This window comes from Patiria miniata, unplaced genomic scaffold, assembly GCF_015706575.1.
Source record: "Patiria miniata isolate m_02_andy unplaced genomic scaffold, ASM1570657v1 HiC_scaffold_6, whole genome shotgun sequence".
NCBI lineage: Eukaryota > Metazoa > Echinodermata > Asteroidea > Valvatida > Asterinidae > Patiria > Patiria miniata.
In genome coordinates this window covers 8,427,813-8,443,584 of record NW_024037073.1, presented here as the reverse complement: position 1 = coordinate 8,443,584, position 15,772 = coordinate 8,427,813, and the positions used below count along the sequence as shown (strand labels likewise).

Genomic DNA, 15,772 nt, shown 5'->3' with positions numbered 1-15,772 from the left:
CTTAAACTTATTTGTGTACGTGACACTGTTCAAGCTTATACAGCGGTTTTGCAAGCAAATGGATACTCATATGACGTCTTGCGACATCGTACACAACGCTATCTGCTACGTGAGTACAGGCATCGGATATAACACACACTACCCGTCAGTGTGAAACACAAAATAAATTTAATCCTGTAGGCCTATTAATTAATTGAAAGAGGATGGATTGTTGAACATATATGTGCCATTTGTCAATTGTCAATTTTCACCATCTTTTTCTGATAAGAATTTAATCCTGTAAATTAGTTAAGGGCCCTGTCACACTTCTGCGTATCCTAATTCCTTATGAGTTGCGCATTGACATTTTTTTCATATGCAGTCGTACGCACAATACGCACCTCATATGCATCTCTATCGTTTTGTGTAAGTTTTATGTACGCAGGCATACGCATGGTACGGCCCAGTACGCTGGATAGTTTTGGGCATGCACAAAACTACGCTGCGTACACTGTTACGCAGGTCATAAGTTATAAATACGCAGCGCATCGGTCCCGCATCGGTCAAGCGCGGTACGAGTACGCTATGTGTTCATGGGGGATAAGCCGTTCATAGGCGGTAATACGCTGACCTCCTATATTGGACGTATACATAGCGTACTTGCTGCGCAGATACAACGCACGCTGAACGAACTCATATCGATTGCCGACGTATTGCACGAATTAGTACCGCTCGTCCTGCGAGCGGGCAGCGCATTGTACTTATGAGAAACGCACAGATAGCGAACATGCGCACTGCATACGCAACTTATACGCATCTCATACGCAGTGGATGCGCTGAATTCGTTACTTGTTCGCTAGATATGCGTCGCACATAAGTCAAAGTAATCAAAAAATTATTGATAAGGAACTCATAAGGAATTGGGATACGCAAAATTGTGACAGGGGCTTAACTGAAAGAAGATGGATTGTTGAACATATATGTGCCATTTGTCAGTGTCTTAGAGTAGGATTAGTGAGGTTTTAATCAGAGGCTGCCACTTTGGATCACTGCTTTTATCATGGGTAACGATTCCAATAACTCTAACGTATAATAATAAATCACATAATACTAAATACGCAAACAAGATATAACGGAATGGTCGCTAACAGTTACTGATAGCTACACGTACGAATACACTTACCCGTTTGGATGCAAACACTCTCTATTACTTTCATTGGTAAAGGTTCCAATAACTAAGCGTATAACTGCATATGTATATGCATACACGATGCGAAACAACGGAATGGTTGATAACAGTTATGGATTGCTAAACCAATATGTGCACGTATCCATTCGGATGCGAAACCTCTCAAATAAAATCTGCAAATATTGGTTCCTGGTGAAGTGGGATTCCCCAGAGCATACACACACATAAGAATTACTGCCGATGCTTGTACAGAACAAGTCCACTTCAATAAGACTATAATTTTGTACCAGTCAGTTGTTTTAACACCATGCACATTTCCTCCCTAAAGTTGCTGTAAAGTTCCTTATCCAAGATGATTCAACTGTTTCAAACTTGTTCAGTGCTAAGTTTTGAGGAACTGATTGTAAGTACATTGGTGCAGCTGTGCAACAAATTTGTTGTGTAAATCCTGCACATATTGAAAGTTACACATTTGTTGCATAAATCCTGTACACATTGAAAGATATGAAAGTTATGTTTTTTTTGTGAAATTGGCCGCTGGCCTGTTCCTCTTCAATTAAACTCTAAGATGAAACTTTTTCTTCCAATCTTCCAATCATATAATACCTGCTCTGGAGTCATTTTTGCATCGAGTATTGCATCTGCTACCGCTGGTGAAAGCTGGAGGTCCTCGGTCAGAAATCTCTTCACCTTGTCGGGGTCTTTGAGATAATCTTTGAGCGACTCCGAGCCTGTAAAAATATAAATCATTAAACTTGCACAAACGGAAACCTGCCAATTTAAATTTGAATGCTTTCAGCCGGATCAAATTATGTAAACAAAAGGCAAAAAAACCCACCTAGAACTAAACAAAGCAAAAAACACACCCGCCCTTCCCACAAAAAAAAATCCAAGCACTATAGTTTTAATAAAAACCTACTTAACATACAAAAACTCTACTTAACCCAATAATGGTTGGCACGCATGCAATGTTTTTGCATAGGGTACAAAGGTAAATGGTTAATGTTGTTTCGAAAATAACGATTAATAATTTGAAAAGATTTGTGTGGCTATAGATATGTCAAATTGACACATTTGTATACTAATGGTACCAGCTGGTGCAGAAATGCCGATACAAAGGCAAACAGTTATGATGACAAAAGCGTTAACAAATTGAACTTTCATTATTTCAACTACTTCATTGCAGTACAACAGCTTTTGTCCACATTCGTTTTTAATCGAGAGTAAGAAGGAACTATTTACAAGGTATTAGATCTGGGCCCAATTTAACAGTGCTGCTTAACAGCTGACTTTGTGCTCACTGAGCCTCCATCTATTTCATATAGGGACTGCTAAGCAGTAAGCACAGCAAAAGCATGCTTAACCCCAGAAGAGAACTTTGCTTAAATCAGTGACGTAACAATAGAAATCTCCATGCGCGCACAACCGTTAGCATGAAATAGTGCTCAAGCAGCATCATGATTTTCTGCTATAGTAAGCACAACTTTTCTGCTTACTGTTAAGCAGCGCTATGAAATTGGGCCCTGGAAAGCTCAATTGTGTGGATCAGAGTTGTGATTGAGTCAGTAATAAGTCAATCACAAGTCATCTACAAGTCAAGTCATCCACAAGTCATCGCAAGTCATACACAATTAAGTCATCCACAAGTCAATCACAAGTCATCCACATTTAATTCATCTACAAGTACAATAACAAGTCAATCACAAGTCATTCACAAGTCAAACACAAGTCATTCACAAGTCATTCACAAGTCAATCACAAGCCATCCACAATGAAGTTATCCACAAGTCATCCATAAGTCAACCACATTTAAGTCATCCACAAGTCAATCCCAAGTCAATCCCAAGTCATCCACAAGTCATCCACAAGTCAATCACAAGTCAACCACATTTAAGTCATCCACAAGTCAATCACAAGTCTCCACAAGTCATGAACAAGTCATCCACAAGTCAATTTGACTTGTGATTTACTCTTGCAACTTTAAGTTACAAGAGTTTGCTTTTTTGCTCATTGATTTTTTGAGTTTTTGATTTCAGCAAAGTTGGAATGACTTAATTAATAACACTTTCTGATTCATAATTCTCCCTGTGAAGTTTACCATCAATTTTGTATTAAAGTGACGAAAACATCAGGAACTGAACCACCTTTTTACTTGGGAGAACGCATTAATACTGGTTTAGTTTACTTGAGGTTTGTGGAAACCGATATTTTACAGAAAAGTTAATACTTAACCCTTTCGCAATGTCATTAATTAGGCTACAGGATAAAAAGAAGATAAGATTTTATTATTTCTAGAAATGTGATTTATTAATTTTTTGAAATGGAAAAGCTATGTTAGTGCTGTTTTGGAGAGTACGTGATACATTCCTAAAATTCCTTCCCAGTCATGTGAACAATTATACATTTATATTCTGATATGAATTGAAATTATTCTTAAACATAACCAAAAAAACCTCTCAACCATTTAGCTTTCTGCGTCATCAATTTTCAATCATAAATAAAATTGCCAATCATAAATAAAATTTATGTTTTTTTATCGATGACCTGGGAAGATAACGGGTGAGATGTACTTTGATATTTACGTGAGCTCAGCGCAGCAGACTTTAGTCCACAAAATTTACTTTACCGTGGTTAGCACGCACTGGCACGTGAGCCTGCTCATTTTTGTCAATATTTAGCCTGGATATTGCTTAGATCCACCCAGGATGACCCTGGGTGGCGAAGCTGGGTCATCCAGTTAATGATTGGCGAGTCCTGATAACCACTTGTTTGTGATTCACCCAATATCAATCTGCGCGGACAAAAGCGCAAGGCACGCCGGAGGTTGACTGGTCTGAGTGGTACAATTTTTTTTTTTTTTCAGGTTGAATTGAATTGAAATTTATGGATGAGAATAGATTTGACTCCCCACCCAAAGTATGTATTTGCCTTCAAATGGAAAGATTTTTGAACCCGGATTTTTCTACACCGGCAAAACATTTCATCACCATCGAATGTGTCTGAGTCACCTTAGCTATTATGACAGTAGGCCTAAATCTGCAATATCAGAAGTATGCCTTTTATTAATTGTGTACAAATCCAATTTGCAAACCCAGTCACTTTTTCAAAAACAATCAACATTTCATTCTGATTTCTCTAATTCAAGAAACTGAAAACTACCTATGTATTATTTTTTCTTAGGCAAAAAGTTGTGGTTTAGTAAATGTGGTAAACAAATAATCCCAAAATGTTGTGTCATTTGCCAAACTGTTGGAAAATAGATATAAAAGTTTGCATGACTTTAAGGCAATATACAACATTTGCTTTTGCTGTAATTTTCAGAAATGGATGGATTTGGGGCTTAGTATTATATAGCAAATATTGTTACACTGACATGTTAAAGTTTTATGTTCGTAGATACTGGAAAAACTAAGAAAAAAATGCTGTTCTTGTCATCCGGTTTCCTGGCACTACTCCTGACAAAATGGAGCAATTTATAGACGTTGGGGAATCAGGTCAGGGTACCGGACCAGCTGGCTTGTGCCCATTCACGGATGTGTGACCGATTGCAAACAAAATGGGGACTAACTAAATTTGGGAATCTGGGGGCAGTATTTGAAGAAAATAAGTCAGTTTTTTTCCAACGATGGTCGGCTGACCACTGTTGGAAATTGATACAAAAACTCAAATTTGCTTGAAAATGACAGCACACCAAGAGCCATGATTTCACAGGATGCTTGAGACTATTATTCACTTACAGTCAAGTAAGGTACTTTTCCTTACTTGTTTGGTAGTTTTGTTTTTTGATGTTTGCAAATGTTGCATATTACCTTTAAGATTCTGCCATCACAAGGAGAACTGATAATATGCAATGAAACTGAACGAGATAAAAGTGTTGTTCAGTTTACAAAAAGTTCTCTTTCTATGCATGGAGAGCACATAAAGCCTACCTGGATTTGCATTTGGGAATTTGTCCAAATCTTTCAGGAATGGCAGCAGTTTGTTCAGTTCACCGACTTCAATAAGCAAAGTCTTCAACGCTCCCAGAGTTGTCTTGTTTGTCACAATTAACTCCACATCTTGGAGTATTTTTGTAAGTCTAGGAGGCAAAGGAATACAGGAGATACACCATTAAAACAGACGATGTACTTTCCAATACTTCAAAATGCCACAGTTGCTCTCTGACTGTATTTCTCCTAAAGAACTTTCAATTTGTATACCTTGTTTTATAAAAGACTTTCATTTTTCTATTGTCTGTGAAACCTTGGGAACGTAGGCACGTGTGGTCTAGCGGTAGGGCACAGGATTCAGGATCATGAGATTGATGGTTCGAGTCCCGCCGTGGCCATGCGTGTTGTGCCCTTGAGTAAGGCACTTTACCTCAATTACTCCTCTCAACCCAGGTGTTAAATGGGTACCGGCATTATTCAATGCTGGGAAGGTAACAGACTCGCTGTGGAGGAGGTGTGGCGATTCCCCACAGCAGCATTTCATGGACTCGAGTCTGGCCCAATCACTTCGAAAGAGAGAAATTTTTGAAGCAACTTCGTAACTAAATCTAGTTTTTTTTTTTCATTTTGAATAGCGGTAGTAATTGTACAACATTAACCATGATATAGGTTTTGAACAGCGCCCCCATTGGAAGATGGTGTCTAGCCCCCCCCCCCCCCCTTTGGTTTTATGGAGACGGGTGTCCGGTGAAAAACAAACTGTCTACCTTTCAGCACGGATGAAAATTTGGGCGCCCCTCCATTGTAACCTAAAGCCCCCCACACGCCTCCCTAGGATGAGAACCCTGGCTATGCCACGGTCAACAACTGGCATGCAGTGAACTTCTATTTCTAAAGGGTGGGAAATTCAATTTCTGACTAGCTTTGAGCACTGTTTTAGCAGTATCCAAGATACAATCAGAGTAACATTTAAGGCTATTCAGAACTTAAAACTCTGCCGCTTTTAAAAACTTGTCCCAACTAACCATGACCACAGGCTGCTTACATTGATCATACTTCATAATTACTTCAATACCGCCCTGTTTTGTTTATTTCATTCATGAAAGAAAGAGAAAAAAGTCTTCACATACCCTGCATCTCTGAAGTTATTGACGTTGCCACTGCCCTCGCCATAGGTTTCATTGGGGAAGCACTGGCTTTGGAAGTCACACATCAACGACTGGAAGAACGGGAGAAGACCTCCCGAAGGAAGCGCCTTGCTCAAGAAATGACCTGATGGAGATATGCAAATCGTTTTAGATTTAGTGGTAGACTGAACCATACATTTGCATATTGTAATGTTTTGCATAATATCTATAAAACTATAAGTGCGTAAGGACAAAATACTGGCAACCAAAAGTGGGATGTTAGAGATCTGAAGCAAGATGAAAGCTGTATGCTCATGGTTTTCTCTTAAATTGTTGGGAGAAACATCCCTTTAAGTGGGAAACAACATTGAAAAGATTAATTGGCCAAACTTCATTTAATTTTCTCCACAATTGCAGGCAGCTTGATAATCAATTACATTACGTGACAAGAACAGTTAATTTAGATGTTTCTATTGACAAATGGTATGGCTATTTTTTTTTTTTTACTCTTTTAAACATCACAGCACACCAGTTTAACGTTAGTTACGGCATCCACTGATTAGTGAATAAATGACTTCTCAAGATTTTTCCCACAATTTGATTTGAATAAGAAATGGATACCTTGACAAGACTACAAAAAGCCCATAATTGCCTTGTTTGATACTTGCAGAAGACTGCACAAGTGGAAAGTGGACACCATGTAACTTAAGTTAACTGTCCAAAATACCATTATAATCTGCCTTTCAGAAAAAAATATTTGGCCTATTATCTTTTCAATGTTGTTTTCCCATTTAAAGGGATGTTTTTCCTAACAATTTAAGAGAAAACTAACAGCACACAGCTTTCATCTTGCTTCAGATCTCTAATGTTCCACTTAGAATATAGTGTCAATCTATAAAATAAACAGCTGTTGGTCATCATTTACATCAATCTGCATAAAAAATATTAATATATTCTCCTCAAAAGATCTCAAAGGGAGATTTGCTACCATAGGTTTACTGATCATCAATATTATAATGAACACATTGATTGATTCAGGCGTTCAACTTTGAATTCACAAGAAGAGGACATTTCAAGCTTTACAATACTCTCTGCAGCGTTGTCATTTTCATGGCATGCAGAAAAAGTCAAAAGCAGGGAAATTAGCCAATCCAAGAAAAAATGCCATGAAGTCCCGTTGTTAAGCTCAAATTTATATTGGAGAAAATATTTCATTTTTTGTTGAGTCGGTGTTTTTACCTAATCACATTTTTTATGTACAAGGGAAAACATGTTCATTCCTATGCCACGAAACCCTACTACTCCTGCAGATGGCTTTTCTAATTGCCATGATGCCAATTGGCAAAATGTTATTATTTACAACAACAAACATTGGATGCTAGGCTGCAGTTACATTTTCAGGCTGCAAGATGAAATGTTGTTACTTGATTCTGACACAAATACAAATCTAACTGCAACAGGATCAACACATGCATTTGCAACCTTTCATTACATTTTGTTCAAAATGATTTTGACAAAATTATTTTGCTCAAAATTTAACATAGGCCTAACACCCTCAGTATTTCCTACAAGGCAGGAAATCTTGATTTCATTTTGGAGTATTGTCCACTGATTGTAGCCTTTATCAAAAATTGCGTGGTGATTTTCAAAAACCTTGAAATTGTCTTAACTGCCAATTAGGAAGTTAATATGTTCTCATCGGATTTGGTTAGTTTGTTATTGGTTGGTTGGTTTGTCTGTTAACAAGATAATTGAAAAAGTTATGGACGGATTTGTGTGCAAATATTTTTAGGGGTGGCCCTTGGTAAAAGTACAAACCAATTAGCTTTTGGGAGTGATCCAGATCTGGGTTTGGATCAAGCACTTTTTAAAAATATTTGTCACCAATTATCTGAGTATTTCTTTGGGTGTACTGACAATATGGCGGGGAATTCGGGTGATTCACAATGTAGTGCGCCACCAAAAGTTTGCTGTGGAGAGTCCATTTTTTTCAAGTTTACAGTTGACAAAACATGGCCCATTTGAATGAGTGTCAGTAGACAACTTGAGCTAATTTGTTATAAATAGGGGGCACAGTGTTCTGCTGCCTTACACAAATCACCATATTGATAAAAAGAAAGGAAAAGGACAAACAGCTACCGGAATCATGCACTTACGAAACTACTGACCAGAAAACTAACAATTTCAAATGTCCTGCACTGCGAAGTTGTTGACCATCAATGCACTGAGAAAAATGAACTCTCCGTGGCAAACTCTTGGTGGCACACTGCATTGGGAATCGCCCAAATTGTTTAGCCTTATGGGGGTTTGCGCTCTCTGTGTGCTCTAGTTTATTCTAGTGACACTTGCTGTACATACTTTGCTAAACAATTATTGGCAAAAAAACATACAGCTGAGACTAGCCAAAATAAAATCTTTGATTTTCAGAGTAATATGATATCCTCAATGGTAGTATACTCACATTCAGGTTTGAAATCAGGCATTTGACTCCGTCTTACCACAGCGATAATCGCAAACAACAGGACAGGCCAAATTAACTCAGTGAGGAGACGAAGCTGTCAAAAATATGATAGAATTAATCAATCTACAATCCCTTAAAGCAATTACTGCATATTTTTTAAAAAATCTTTTTTCAGTGTATTGACAAGCCTATACAGGGTGACCCCCTCCCCCAAACGCAACCCTAAAAGATTTGCCTTTTTTTTCAAAAACGTTATCTGTGAACTTTTAGGTTTCGGATATCAGATTAAAGCTGAGAGCTTTTTTTTTCAAGTTCCGGTACTGAAAAAAATCAAGGAAACAGCATATTGGGTTACTGAGAAAATGCCATTTTAAAGGGAATGTACATCATTGGCTTTTGCTGTAATTTTCGGAAATGAACTATTCAAGATGCTAGTATAATAAATCAAATATAGTTACACTGACATTTGTGAAGTTTTGTGTTCGAAAAGGTTGCAAAAACCAAGAAAAACAAAAATGTTCAAGTAGTCTGGTTCCCTGACTCCACAAAAGATAAAATGGATCAATTTACAGATGAACGAAAATTGTAAGACAAAGGAACCAGTCTAGCTGGCCTGCACCTGTTCATGAACATGTAACCAATATCAAACAAAATTTGGACTGAAAAATGGTAAATTTGGAGCAGCAGTTGAAAAATAGTTAGGTTTTTCCAACACTGGTCGGCCGACCACCGTTGGAAATGTATACAAAAATACCATTTTCTCGAAAATGACTTCACACCAGGTGCCATAATTTTACAAGATGCTTGAGACTGTCATTTACCAACATCCTAGTAAGGTATTTCGTAAAAAATTGGTAGTTTTATATTTCGATGTTTGCAAATGTTGTATATTCCCTTTAACACAACCCCTTTTTGGCCCATTCCATCTGGCATTACCAATTAAGAGAGTTATGTACACTGTACCTATTTGTGCATGTAATGCATGTGGCGCATTGTGTCATATAATCCTTTAAAACAACACAGCACATAACATAACAAGACTACAAATGAACTTCATGGAAATACTTTTTATTTTCCACCTAAACAGGTATCTTATCTTTTTTTTTCTTATCTTTTTTTTTCTACTTGAAACCATTTTAGCATCATAAATAAAGTGCACAAAATGTACGACAATTGCACAATGGGCCAACAGTAACATGCTTGACTGTATGAAGTACCTTTAGAAAGGATGAAAAATCACTTCTTTTACATGATTGGTATTTTCTCAGCAACCCAATGTGCTGTTTTTGGTGATTTTTTTCAGTATTTGAAAGAAAACTCTCAATTTTTAGCTGATGTCCAAAACATAAAAATTCACTGATCACGTTTTTGAAAAAAAGGCAAATGTTTCAGGGTTGCATTTTTTTTGGGGGGGGGGGGGTTGACCCTGTAGCATTGTAGCGGTATGACTGATTTTTTCCCCAACATTTTTAAACTTTGGTTTTTCCACTTTTATTTCTTTTGCCAGTTTTGACAGGCAATGTTTTGGTAAGGCTTGATACTGTAGAGAATAGCATACTGATAAAAATACAACTTCTCGCCTTCTCAATTTTTTTTTTCTTTTTCACACCGATACCAACGATAGATTGTCAAATTTCATTTTTCTGTTAGTCACAATAAAAAGTAAAACTTTCGAAATGGCAATAACTGTTTCCTACCTTCTGTCTCCGACGTAATGTCACATTCTTCCATGTTAGTAACATGAGTTGGGTAAAGAACGCCATGATGATGCCCGACACGCTGCCGGTCCAATCGCTGGATGACAAATACTGCAGACGTTACAGTTCTGTTCAAAACTCTAAAATCAAAGTCCAATTGCTTTGCATTCACCCAAAGTACAGGCAAAGTTCAAAGGCAGCATATACAAACACACTGCAGTGATAGTGTCTGTGAGTTTGCCCTCCTCCCACACACGCACAGGAAATGTTGAGAAATCACTTCATTTTCAGCAGGCGCTGGTTGGCAAAACCTTTCTCTGTTGAGCATGTAATTTACACAAGCGAGTGTCAATCTCTTCGTCGGCTGGTGCGTCTCCCTGGTGACAATGTGTCATTCTGTGATGGTGATAAATAACCATTATGTGAACAGTCATGAGAGTAAATATTGTGTTTGTACAATGTAAGGCAGGACAATTGTGGCACTTTCAATAACATTTGCTATTTTCTTCCTCTAAAAGGTTATACCACAAGTTCCAATCCAAGAACACTAGAGAAAGATGGTGCATACACCATGAGCGGTGTAGCCAGGGGGTGGGGTGGGGCTGGGGGGGGGGGGAACACACTCGCCCCATATGGTGAGAACCCTGGCTAGTGGCTACACGGCGCCGGACACCATCCCCCCACAACAAAAATGCCCCCCCCCCAAAAAAAAAAAAAAAACCAAAAAAAAAAAAAAAACATGTCAAGAACTTGCAGACCATACAATTACTCTAAAATCAGAATGGGTGATGTAGGCCTATAGACAACATGAACAAAACAGTTTTTTTTTCATGATTAAAGATGTCAAAAATAGGAAAAAAGTACTTTTTTCTGTTAAAATGACAAATTTAATACAAATTTAAACACTGTGTGGAGAAAACTGAAGAAAACTGAGATAATTGAATTTACAAGATCAGTGCCAATACATTTTTAAGGTCAAGTACATCTCATGATGAATTCGAAGCGATTAAAAAAAAAGGTTTGGCAGTGCGCACTGAAGGCGGAAAGTCAAGGGGAAAAACATGAAGTGTTTATCCAGCCTAAGTCTATTTTACAGTGAAATCCTTCCCAAAGTGTAATACCAAAAGTTTGGTTTTGTGAATATTTTCAATCCCTTATAAATGAGACTCATATAGTATTAACACACACAAAATGTGTTGTGTTTTAAAGGATGGGAAATAGTGTTGCATCCCAGCACCACTTTTGTCATCATATATTATCTAAATTGCAAATTTTTCTGAAAAGACATATAAAAATTGGACTGATAAACTTTTCCAATTTTGTTAGGAAATACTTTGAAAATGCACTTGACTCTCCATAGGACTTTGTACACAACCAAAGAAGTGGTGTCTGGATATACATGAACATATCGTCTTAGAAAGATTCCCATACCTGGCCATCACTAATTTCCCCTGCAGTGACATATGAGCCATCCGAAAGTGATAATGTTTCCTACAAGAAAAGTCAAATTTAGCAGGCAAAATATTGAAGTATTTACTGAGAAACCACTTAGAAATTTTCAGACCAGTCTAATAGGGTTTGTGCACATGGAGACAAGTGATGTCCAGGTATGTAATTCTTTCCACATTAATTCGGATTCGTGTTGAAATTGTTGGGTGGGGGGTTGAAAAATTATTTTCTTTTTTTTTTACAACTAATGGCCTATATTTTTGATTTGCAAGCACACTTACCTGGTAAATAGCACACATTAATCAATCGCACACAATTAAAAATTAAATTGGTAGGAAAAGTTGGTAGTTTCCATATCATTTCCAGAGGAAATACTCAAACCTTTCAAGAAATTACATTGAAACTGTCGTTATGCATCTTGGAATGCCCAACCAAATATTCTTCCCAAAAATAAGAAAAGGAAAGAATGTAGTCATTTACTAGTATGCACTTTTTTGGTTGGTACTGCAGGCCTTATATAGTCTGTGGAGAGTTGAGTGCATTTTCAAAAGTATTTTCAAACACTGGAAATATTTTACAGTCCCATAGGAACAAAATGTTGCAACCTGACGCTACTTCAGCGGTTGTGTACAAAGTCTATGGAGAGTCAAGAAAATTTTCTAAGTATTTACTAACAAAATTGGAATGTTTCTCAGTCCCACTCTTATCATCATTGTTGCAATGACTGACCTTCATTGAGATGGATATATGAAGAAAAAAGTGGGGAAAGATTCCCTTATCTCAATATCTGGCCATCACTAATTTTTCCCTTCAGTGACCTATCAGCCATCAGAAAGTGATAGTATGCCCTACAAATTAAAATTTAGCTTGGCAAATATTGAACTTTTTACTAAGAAAACACTAGTCTTAGAAAAATTCAGACCAGTCCCACGGTTTGTGCACAGGGTGACAAGGAAAGATATGGGAATCTTTCCAAAAGTGGCGTCAGGTTGCAACATTTAAGTTTCCCACTTGATATTTCAAAGCCAAATATACATATTTTGCACCTGGCCCATAAAGTTAATTTCCCGAACGGTGGCATTCACGCAGTGCACCGGCGCGGCTTCATGCAGCAGATGCAGTTTGGTATGATTATCAGTGTAAACATGTGCTGCAGCTGAATAAAGGACCGATTTATTATGCTGGTTGCACATCGGTTCACCTACAACAAACGAGTAACGTTACCCTCAAATTTGGCTCAAACATTGACGGGCTAGGCTTGGATTTTGCTTCAGATGTCAACGTGAGACCAGCTGGGCAAACATTACGCTTAAAACTGCTCAATTCTTGCCTAAAAGTGTTGTTCCAAAATAAGACAAGCTGGTAGAACTCCGATCGATCGAATACTTGAGTACGGCCGGATGCGTAGCACCTGCACCAAGAAGCAGACGAAAAGATTCCGCGCTCAAATTTCAGGAAAGGTTCTTGACTCAACCTTGTACCCACTTAGTTCGTCGGCTGGTATAGCCGCGTTGCATCATGATTCTGGCGTTCAAATCTGTGAACGAATGCGTCGGTGTGTCAAGCACGTGACCCGCCCGATCCTACCGAATCCCCCCCCAAAAAAAAAATATTCAGATATTTATTTATGATATGTATTTCTGTTTAAGAAACAAGAAAGAATAACTGTTGAAAAAAACGAAGCTTTCGGAGCAATAAAAATCGTCAGTCTGATAAAAACATTTAGGGCCTTACAAAGGAATTCAAACTGTTTTCACAAAGTTTGATTAGTTCCTACAAAATTGTACAGGCCCTATACACTGTTCGTGGATTTCAACGAATTGAATCTTTTCTTTGACGAATTTTCTTTTTTTTCTAAGTTGGCGTCTGCAACCCATCGAAAAGGCTCAGAAACAGACTCTGGTGTAGGCCTGTAACCTAGTTTGCTATAATTTGAATATTTATAGTTTCCTTATATCAATAGTTCAATACCACCCCACACCCACCGTTCACGTGTGGTATCACCATACGAACACGAAACAAAAAATGGGACCATGCGGCTTTTCAGAAATAAAAAAATACTCCGGGATATGCTATTGGTCCGGTTTGCTCATAGGCCTACATTGTATTTGCTTTTTTTTGCGTCGGTGTTAAATTGACCATATAAAAATGTGAAAACTCACCAACTCACGAGTTAGCCGAGTATTAGTTTATGGGTCCACTCCTGAAAGTTGCGGCAGCAAAATGTGCGTCGTTTGCAAGAACGTCTTGACTTGAACTGTTTCTCTTCACAAACTGAACTTCTATAAACTTAATGTTTCAAAATGTATAAAAGTAATGTAGTTGCTGTAATCCCTCAAAAATAGATCAGATAATACCCAACCCTTAAGCAAATTACTAATGACGTCAAACTCTGAACCTATGAACTTTTAAGTGGCTGAGTGGGGTATGAAAGCCCTTTATACAGTCTCAATGTCAATACAGACGACCCACAAAAGTTGAACCTTTTAAAGAAAAAAAACGAGGAAAAACTAACTTGATTGAACAAATTAATGAAAAATACACGCACAAAATGTAGTCCTATAACTTTGGTCCAATTTGTTGGGGCACTTGATGTTCAGGGATGTACTCTGTCCACATATTTTTCGCGGCCGGGGAGGGGTAATCTTAACCGTATACGTACGTACGCCACCGTGCATGTGTTGGTGTATACGGTTGGTTGGCGACTCTTGTTGCGTCCGTCTCTTGTCTTGTTACGTCCGTCTCTTGTCTTGTTACGTCTATCTCTTTATGTCTATCGCGATCTTGTCTTGTCGATCTTGTTTTGTTCTATCCCTTGTCTTGTTACGTCTGTCTCTTGTCTTGTTACGTCTATCGCGATCTTGTCTTGGTACGTCGATCTTGTTTTGTTCTATCCCGTGTCTTGTTACGTCTATCTCTTGTCTTGCTATACGCCTATCTCTTTACGTCTATCACGATCTTGTCTTGGTACGTCGATCTTGTTTTGTTCTATCCCTTGTCTTGTTACGTCTATCTCTTGTCTTGTTACGTCTATCTCTTTACGTCTATCACGATCTTGTCTTGGTACGTCGATCTTGTTTTGTTCTATCCCTTGTCTTGTTACGTCTATCTCTTGTCTTGTTATACGTCTATCTCTTCCCGTGGTAGTACGTATATCCACGGTCTTGTTACGTCTATTGTCTTGTTACGTAGTGTCTAGTTGCGTCCATCTCTTGTCTCGCGTCTCACTTGTCTTGGTACGTCTATTTCTTGTCTTGTGGTGTCACTCTTTTAGGAGTGTTTTTTTTTTCACCATGGGCCCAGTAAAAAAAACAATTCTAAAAGAGTGAAGCTTCTACTCTTTCAATTAGCCATTATGCATGGCGGACAAGTACCGTTCATAGAATGATCAAGATAATGATAAATTACATGCTTCACTCTAATTAAAGGGAATATACAACATTTGCAAACATCAAAAAACAAAAATACCGAATTATTATGAAATACCTTTATACTTAACTGTTACTGAATGACAGTCTGAAGTATCCTGTAAAATCGTTGCACCTGGTGTGCTGTCATTTTCAAGAAAAGTGGTATTTTGTGTCAATTTCCAACGGTGGTCGGCCGACCAGCGTTGGAAAAACCTGATTGTTTTCCAACTACTTCCCCCGTTTTACCAAATTTTCAGTCCACATCATTGTTCGCAGTTGGTTACACGTCTGGGAATGGGTGCAAGCCGGTTAGCTAGTTTCCTGACCTTACAATTCTCCAAAGTCTATAAATTGCTCCTTTTCATCTGAAGTGGGGTCAGGGAACCAGACTTCATAAACACGATTGTTTTCTTGGTTTTTCCAGCATCTACGAACACAAAACTTTTAAAATGTCAGTGAAGCAATATATTTGTATAAAATATTAACCCCCAAATCCATCCATTTCTGAAAATAACAGCAAAAACAAATGTT

The 15,772-nt window shown here is 37.9% G+C and overlaps 1 protein-coding gene across 1 annotated transcript in view; it reads right to left on the bottom strand.

Annotated features, from left to right (window-relative positions):
- Positions 1-10,496, bottom strand: part of LOC119742801 (phospholipid-transporting ATPase ABCA1-like) — an 89,590-nt gene extending 79,094 nt beyond the window's left edge. Inside the window, exons 1-5 of the mRNA XM_038218976.1 lie at positions 10,383-10,496; positions 8,686-8,779; positions 6,228-6,369; positions 5,098-5,246; positions 1,775-1,899 (exon numbers count right to left, since the gene is read on the bottom strand). Of these exons, the coding sequence (XP_038074904.1) occupies positions 1,775-1,899; positions 5,098-5,246; positions 6,228-6,369; positions 8,686-8,779; positions 10,383-10,448 (576 nt within the window). The 5' untranslated portion in view covers positions 10,449-10,496. The remainder of the gene's footprint in view (positions 1-1,774; positions 1,900-5,097; positions 5,247-6,227; positions 6,370-8,685; positions 8,780-10,382) is intronic.
- Between the last annotated feature and the right edge of the window lie 5,276 nt (positions 10,497-15,772).